This window comes from Cariama cristata, unplaced genomic scaffold, assembly GCF_000690535.1.
Source record: "Cariama cristata isolate BGI_N322 unplaced genomic scaffold, ASM69053v1 scaffold43597, whole genome shotgun sequence".
In the NCBI taxonomy this organism is placed as follows: domain Eukaryota; kingdom Metazoa; phylum Chordata; class Aves; order Cariamiformes; family Cariamidae; genus Cariama; species Cariama cristata.
Genome location: NW_009629125.1, coordinates 3,741 through 12,844, shown reverse-complemented (window position 1 = coordinate 12,844; position 9,104 = coordinate 3,741). Strand labels below are relative to the sequence as shown.

General features: G+C 35.2%; 1 protein-coding gene across 1 annotated transcript; it reads right to left on the bottom strand.

Moving 5' to 3' along the window:
- Positions 1 to 4,024: 4,024 nt before the first annotated feature.
- LOC104165420 (serine palmitoyltransferase 1-like) lies at positions 4,025 to 8,716 on the bottom strand (the record flags this gene model as incomplete). The annotated part of the gene is made up of 3 exons (XM_009705049.1): positions 8,568 to 8,716; positions 4,572 to 4,665; positions 4,025 to 4,097 (listed from the first exon to the last, which is right to left on the bottom strand). Coding segments are annotated over exons 1-3 (316 nt in total), but the record flags the coding sequence as incomplete, so codon positions are not given.
- Positions 8,717 to 9,104: the final 388 nt, after the last annotated feature.

The following is a 9,104-nucleotide window of genomic DNA, read 5'->3' as shown; positions in this document are numbered from 1 at the left end:
ATGATTCTATGATTCTATGATTCTTAAAGATCACCGTCTCCATGCCAGAAAATACTCACCCTTAAGATAAACTGACACAATTACACAGTCAAGGATTTCCCAAACCAATCTGGTCAAAGCGACCCATGTTAGAAACAAAACACTACTAAATCAAAAGATCATGAAGGGCAATACCAGACGGTGAGTGGATTGCTGCTGCAGAAAGGTGATCACAGTGTTAAGTATTCTGCCTAAGCAAATAAACCTGTATCAGACAAACTTATTTTAATTGTGTAACTTTCTTGCCACTACCTGCTTCTGCTAGCAAATGTTAGTCAGAGAATTATGCCTTTTATCGACCAGAAATAAACAAGATTAAAGGGCAAACAGAGGTCCTTAGTGTGTGACTTGAAAGATCACCATTGGCCAAATGTTACCTTTTGCAATTATTTAAAGTTCCTTGAAACTAAAATCACATGAGGCAACATCAGTTAAAAATACAGATTCTTCAATAGGCTATGAGGCACGGTTATGTCAATGCTGCTATTTCTAGTCAGGTTCCAACAGCAAGGGCGTAGGAAGAAAGGGCTTTGTAAAAAATCTTAAATTTGCCACACTAAACAAATATCTAGCATAACCTTTCCCCAAAAGGGCACTTCCACCTGATTCATATATTTATACAATAAAAGCAAAAGGTATGTCTTCAAACAGCTGTCTCCCAACTACAGTCAAGAGCAATTTCATTCATAGACTGCAAACTATAATCTTAAACAATCCTCTCCTAATGTTTACCTGAGCATCAAAAATGGAATGGAAAGGCATTCTTTCATTTGGTTTTCCACTGGTTTTAAAAGGAAAAAAAAAGTTTAATCACTAATTATTTGAAAGTTTTCTTTTGCTTTACTAGATAGACCAAACATTTGAGGAAACCTAGAATAGCCTTTCTTCTCCAAAGTCTTTGGAAGGAAGATAACTCCAATCAGTAATCTAATCTACTTTCTGATGGAGATTTTAAGTAGTCCGTTTTCTGAATCTTTGTATCTTTTCGTTTATTGTTACACAGACTTCAGGACCAATGAAACAATCTCCAGTCAGGCTTCAAAACAGGATGGATGAACTTTGATTCCATTATTGAACAAAAAGCCCAAGAAAGATATTTTTCTGACAGTAAGCACCAAAAAAAGAGACTGGCCACAAAGCACTTAAAACATGCAATATAAACAACATTCAGCCAAAAATGTTCCTTTTTGAAGCCCTGCCAGTACAGAGCGACAAATTAGGGGAAACAAGGACTGAACTACTCCTTTATAGTGCCCAACTACTGATACCTAATGTGGAAAAATGTTTTGAGTGTAAAAGACCACCTACATTCTTTAAAAAACTGGAAAAGATGACGAGACCATCACAGTTAAAAATGAAAACTTCCATGCGTCTCACTGAGTTTTACTCAGCAACAACCCCCACTACACTAACCAAGGTCTCGATAAAAACAGTGGGCAAGAGAAATACTGTCAGCAATAACGAGGTAACGAATATAATCAGATTTGTGTTAAGGAAAAACATTTTACAAGCCTAGTAAATTTTGCCAAAGGCAAGAACATTTAAGTTCAGAATGACATACAGCATACACAAATTTGATACATCATTACATAAGAGAACAAATGCTTTGTATAATTGTGAGGTTGAAAAGCTCAAGACAGTATTAATTAAGGCTTCACTACCATTCCACTTCATAAAAACAGAATAATATCTGACTCTCCTACTCTTTATTGCAATGATTTGCTTTAGTCTTGTTACATCACTTGGATTAGCCTAGCTCAAGTGAAAGCAGCAAACACTACCTAGAGTACATTTGCACAGAGGAAGATATAACTGGAACAGCTTTCTATATAATTATGAAACCTTAATAAAGCTATTATTGTCAACAACTGCTATGAAGTGCCAGTTTAGTGCCTAGCATGTGCTCACATGCAAGTCAAAAGCAGAACTGAGACCAAATCCCACATCATCTTTTATACATTTTACCAGGTAGCCAGTCCTGATCTTCACAGTAGTACTCAAATTGTGGTTGCTGGGCAAGCAACAATAGCCTTCAAAAAAAACCCACCACCAAAAATGTGATACACCTCTCAGTTGTCATCATGGAGAAAATAACCATAAAGACTCAGTTATGTGTGAAAATGCTAGTATTTCAAGGTTATCACAGGATAAAGGCATGGATGTAGTTTACAGGTATATAGCACAAAGCAAAAATGTCTTAACAGGGACTCACTAACTCTATAAAATCCCTTCAAACAGGCAGAGAAATGAAGAATCAAATCTCCATTCAAAAAAAAATTGTAACAGGGTATCTATGCTTCCAAATAAAGAGATTTCTAATACTGGTATGAAATATCAGCCCCTAAGAGGGGATAAATCTGAGTGACAATAATTGACAATCATCAATTAAATCCTATATGGTTAAGTAAGAGGAAACTATGTAGTTCTGGACACAACATGACTCATTTACCAAAGTCACAGCACATGAAAAGTTGTGTGAAAAGTTACAACATTACTGATGGAAGAAGTGTTTCTTATGAGAGATTCATACTCCTGCAATACTCAAATGTTTAAAGTCAAGGGAAAATGGGAAGACAGTTTGGGATCCAGCAGGTGTTTGTCTCAAATTTTAAACCAATTCTCCGTTACTTTATCTGTAAAAGACGGATTCTCAAATAGGTGAGTATAACATCATTTCTTCACTAATGCTGTCATGCAGCAAAACCACAGATTATATCCCCTGCTTTGTGACATGGAGCATTTACCCAAAAAATTCAGAAGCCAATGAACAGCAATCAAACTAGATGCAAAACCTATACAGTTTGGATCTTAGGATTAGACCTCCAAAGAGGGCAGGAAACAACCCAAAGAATCTCTCACTTAGGAAAGAAAATCAACTTTTAACCAGTCTGTTTTGAATAATTACTAGAAAGAAGCAAAGTGAAAGGTTTCACAAAACTTAAAATCAGCATCGACTCAAAAGGCAGGAGGCATTAGTTCACAAGTTTCTTTGAGCTTTTCAGTGTTTTTGGAGGGAAAAAAAAAAGCCTGTATGAATTCCAACAGATCACTGCTGAACTGCGATCAGTGAGAGTCTACCTTCCTAAAAGCTCTCTGCTAATCAGTGGACTACCATCACCTTCTTTGGAAATGAATTATGGTTCTAGGCTAATGAACAATCTGTAAGTGATATCAAAGTCTCAACTGCATTCTGATATATAGACTTCTAACAAATCAAAATAGGTACAGCACCTGGTTGATCACTTAAAGGACTAGCTTCATTAACTGAGAAAAGTTCAAGTTAGTCTTGAATTCAAGTCAAGGGTATAGAAAGCTAACTCTATGAAATCATTTGAGTACAGACACACCGTGAATTCCATCACCTCTGGGAAGAGACTGGAAAGTTCACAAGATGATGCGTCAATTGTTTTAGCCTGCAACTGTGCACCTATTCATGTATTAGTCTTCGATTTCTATGCAGTACTTCAAAATGCCAGTACCTGTAAATATCAGCCTCTAGAAACAGTTAACAACTTACTACTTTTTGAAAAGAAAGAAAAAACCCTTAGTAACATCTGCTCGCATCATAAAATCTCTGAATTACAACATTAAAGTTGTCAGTAAAGGAAAACTTCATTCTGACTACAGCATTAGATAAACTTAACTAATAATCTTTATCATAGAAATAAGACTGCCCTCTTGTGGTCTAATTAGACACTTAGTATGTTTATTTTCTGTTTCTGATATGGTGCCCAGAACAAAAACAGATTATATGCAACTTCACAACTCTTCTCCAAGACGAGAATTAAAAAGAGTAAGAAAACACATAAAGTGAGAAATAAAGCTACAAACAATGAACCTTAACAATCACAGTAAAAACTGTGTTAGAGGGTAACTGTTCTTCACAGCGATAGAAACAATTTGCTGCTTACATATAGAACTATTTTGGCTGACTTACCAAACCAGTCCCAACACTTTTAAAGGCAGATCAAAGAAAGTTACTCACCAAAAGTACCATAGAACCCTCTAGGTCCACAAGTGCCAACACCGTATTTCTTCAGAGATGCCTGGGCTGCACTCTTTAACAGAAAAGAATTACATGAAATATTTATTCCTACATTAAATCTTATAACTCTTCTATACACTTCACATTGACAATTTTATACCAATGTACACAGGCCAGTTCTTGCATCATATAACATGATCTGCTTTACAGAAAGTATAACAATGTACCGAAGTCTATGAATTAATTTCACACCAAAACTACTTCAGACAAGTATTTAAGCATCATTCATCGTATTCTAGTGATTAAGGACATTAGATACTAGTCTAACTTGGTAATCAGCTAGTATGCAGTAAGTACACCAGATTAAACTTTAGTAAAAAGACAAACTTAAATTGCACAAAATTACAAGGGTTATAATCTTCCTTGCTGCTTTAGAAGTATACTTCCTCAACAAAGTTTGTGCTTTCTGAAGTCATTCTTAATTTTAAGATAACGTACAAAGTAAAAGAGGAATAATCACACAAATACAATAACTGGAAGAACTCACCTTAACCTTTTCATTATCCAAGAGTCCAAGAAAGTTGAATGATGCAAAGTTTATACATTCCTTGCCATTAACAGTGATTATATGGGTGGGAGGACTGAAAAAAGAAATCACACACCTATTGTTAGGACTGAACAGTTACCATTTTCATAAAGTCAAACAGTACAGGAGTTTTGTTTTTCAACAGTAAAAGACATCTTTTTTCAAGATTCCCTCCTTCTACTTCTTCCTTTGCAGCTGCCAATCAATATTTAAATTCAGTGTCAAGTCACAAATATACTACGATACTCAGCAATAACTGTATTCTTGTAGTTTAACAAAGAAACTGTAAATACCTTCCCGAGATAGTTTAATGATTCCTTGCTGAAAACTTAATTCATACAAAGATGACTCCTGAAGAGATAAATAAAGTTTCTCCTTTAAAAGTAAAGTGATATCTATTTGAAAGAAGGAGTACTACAAATAAAAAAGAAATTTCATTGCTACTTACTTCCATGATAAAAATTGATTTAAAACCAATGTTTTTGTCATAAAGCAAACCCACAGTATCAGTCTTGTACTGAATGAGGCTCCTGAAATACAGGTACTGGCTGTAAGCTGACAAAAGTATTGTACTATCTGTCATCTCAAGTTTCCAGTTCCATTTAACCTGTAACTGTTTGAATAACTCATGTAATCAGGAAACACAGAAAGTGTGACAACATCCAGTATTAACAAATGAACAAGAGCACAATATATTAAGCAAGGGGCACAGAAATTTTCTGCCCTAAAAAAATATGATTTAGATAAAAAGTTACTAAAAAATTGAAGATAAAAATAGTTATTACCCCTTTAAATGCAAGCATCACATCTGTGTGTAGTATTCTAAAAGCAATCCTGTTTTGGCAATTATACACTTCGATACTACAAAAATCAGAAGTTTCAGTTAATCACTCAGGGTGTTGAGAAGTCTCAAAGCTAAGCCAAATACAAAACCTTATGACTGCCCATTTCTGTATGTGTTATCAAACATTACAGTTGAGATCCTATACTATTCCTCAAAGACAATAGTTTCAACAAGCTTTCCCCATGTGGAAGCTACCACTGAGCAATTTTCACAATCAAAATTAAACAGGGCTGCTCAAATGTCAAATGGCTGGGCACAGGTGTTCCGAATTTGCTTGCTGACAATATTTTAATGGATACATTTGGTATGCGAAGCAAATAAACTCTAACTCCAACCTATTCACTATAAGTTAAGAAAAGCACTGAACTGCTTGAATTTCACTTAAAAAAACTCCATGTTTTTGTTTTATATCTATTCACTTTAAAAATTAAGCACATGTTGCTTCAACTAAGCAATAGCAAAGCTTACCAAACAGCTTTGGAAAGCTTTCTACTAACACAGTGCATGTGCCGTGCATCTTCATGCATCTTTGTGCACCATGATGTTATTCCATGATATTAAACTGACACAAGCTGAACCTCACCTCACAAAGGAGCAGTCCTGCATTACTGCAGTGCATCTTCTGCACAGTACTAGGATTATACAAACGCGCAGCAAACTGTCTTGGGGAACTGACTGCCATTAAAAATATACCTGGATCTGTTCCTCTGTCTTTCTCATCAACAAACCCTATCAAATGTTGGAAGTTCTATTAAGTGAAACAACTACTTAGGTTCACAGATATTCACAAAAGCAAACCTATGCCTATGTATTTTTGCACTAACACAAGGTTCAGTATATTCCCAGCATACTATTAAACGTGTTAAATTTACAACAATTTGTTCCCACAGTTCAACCTCTCAAACCTATAAAATACACTAGTGTTCACCAACAACTTGCCCCTAACAAAGCTGCAGCTCTCATGAAAACATGGCCATGCTTTGCTATCAGAATTTTACCTTACCTTCTAAAGGAACACTCATGGTTAGGCAGAAAACACTCGTGGAAAAAGCTTATTCCAGTGAATAATTATATCCAAAACATGGATGCAAACAGTATCATAAAACCTTCCTTGCAATGTCAAAAACAACAAGTCTTTGCAAAAGGAAAGGAGTGAAACACTTAATATCTTTATAGTTTCATGTATCTCCCTCCCCCTAGCATAACACAGTTCATTAGGTATTGTGGTTATGGACAACAGTTGTAAGATACCAAGTGATACAGCTGAAACTGTAGATAAAAATATGATTGCAAGCTATATTCAAAGAACTTGCAAGCAAGCCCTTCAGAAATTGTGTCTTTTAAGGACCAAAAGCACTCCATCTGTACTTGGACCCCTCACTTATCTCTTAAGTGTTGCATGTATTGAAAAATCAGCCGCAGAAGATGATAAAGTTAAAAGACAGATCATTAGTGCCTTTTTATTTTAAAGCAAAACAAGAATCACCACAAGAATTTTGCAAACATACTGTTCTAGGAAATAGGTTTACATTTTCTGAATGAGATCTTGTACAACTAAGCTATCTTGCATAGACTAGTTCACAGAAAGGCTGCCACAACACATAAATAATTTCTGGACTGTGACCAAGCCGTCATGGGTAACTTCTTCACTGCTGATTCAAGACTGGTCACTTTTTTTGTTGAGACAATTCTCTGCATTATTGGCTTTGCTAATAATTTGGCAACACTACTGGGATTATGCAAGTGCTCAGCAGAAAGGAGCATGCTAACACAAGGCACAAACTGCCTTGCGTATTGAGGCAGGAGCAAGTCTGCCTCCCCCACATAGTGGGTCAAAATTTTTACTGAAATATTTAATACTTCCTAAGTGGTTATGAGACTATAAAAACCCTATCCACACTTTACTGCAGATATGCAATATTGAACCACCACGTACTAAGATAATTAAGATTTATGTAAATCACCATTCACAGTAGACATTAACACATGAAATTCATTGAAAAAAGACTACCTCCTTAACATCAATAGGGTCCCCCTAAAATACTAATTAAAAGGGGGATAGAAATGTTTTTGAGCTGGAATTAGGATGCAGATATTTTAATTTCTGTATTAATTCTAAAATGTGGGCTAAGTTTACAGCCCATTACAATCTCATAGCTGTTGAGCAACTTACGGGAAGGTAGGTAATAGGCAGTTTAAATCTTACAAGACAAACACCAAGTTTTCCCCATAGCCACTATTAAGTTTAACAGCCATAACACATTAACATTCTGTCATAAGACATTCCCTAGCTGTAAGCACTGGAAAGTTTTACATAATTTAAACATTTTCTGAATCAATCAAAAAGATATATTTGTTCAGACTTTTTTTAAACATCCAACACTTCCTTTAACTCCACAGTACTGCTTGTTCCAAAATTCTGAACAGTAACAGAATGATTGCTCACATCACAGTTGATTAAAATAGGAATCCCTTTTCTAAGGCAGACTTTTCCATGGTGGCAGACCCATCAAAATGGAGCTCCCTATGACAGCAAATAATTGTCAGCAAATTACATTTTAAAACCTTGTAACACACAAGAAAGTAATGCTGAGCCATAATTTCCTCACAAAACAACTTCGCCATCAAGCATCTCCACTTCTGATTATCCAGAGGAACAACTTTTCATGAAATGCCAAGTGACTAGCCACAAAATCAATTTCTTCTAAAGTGGTTTGTGATGACAGTTTCCCCCAACCCCTACCCTAAAAGTGGTAACCACTTTTGGAGGTCTAAGTCTACATATTTGGAAAAAATGAAACAGATTACTACCAAACAATACAGACCTACAATAAAGTGAGTGTCCCTCCTCCCATTCCCAATATTACAAAGAAAAAAAAAATTAATTACAACATTTAAAGTAAAAAAAATTTTCTTAATAAGATAGTCTTGATAACGTTGCAAAACCAAGACCATCTCTTCAGTGGCAAATTTAGTCCTGTTATCTAAAAATGCAATTTATTTATGAAAGGTTTTAACAATATGGAAATGCTTAGTAAGAAATACGCTTAAAAATATGGATGTTAAGTATTTGAGTTGAAATAAAACCCACAATTTATTTTGGCTACATTTACCCTGAAACAATGTTGTAGTTAAGAGCTGGGTGATCTTTTGGTACAGGAGGTACAAGAGGCTCTGGCTGCCATTCTTCAATCAACTCTTCTTTTTCCTGAACAGGAGAAAAGAAATACTGCTCAAAAAGGTTTTCCATTAGAAAAGACATTATGCGCTAATAAACAGTTGGTAACAGTTGTATGAGAAATGATGTATGCTAATATGTGTCACTTTTCTGAGACACTTAGAATTGATGTTATCTCAGTATGTTCAACTGAGGGACTTTGAATTCCTCAAAGTGAAGGAAATTTAAACAAAAATAGCCCAGTTGTGCCTGTACATTAAAGATCTTATGATATGATAATCAAGAGATACTAACTTGGTATCTCTGCCAATTGTTAATCAATACTGTTTCACTCAATCTATTAATTACAAAAATCATCCTCCACAGTTTATGTAATTGAATACAAATTACATGACAATTGAATATAAATTGCCTCACTTTATAGTCTCATGTCTTCAACAGTGCTGTTTAAACAACTGTGGTATTAAAATAC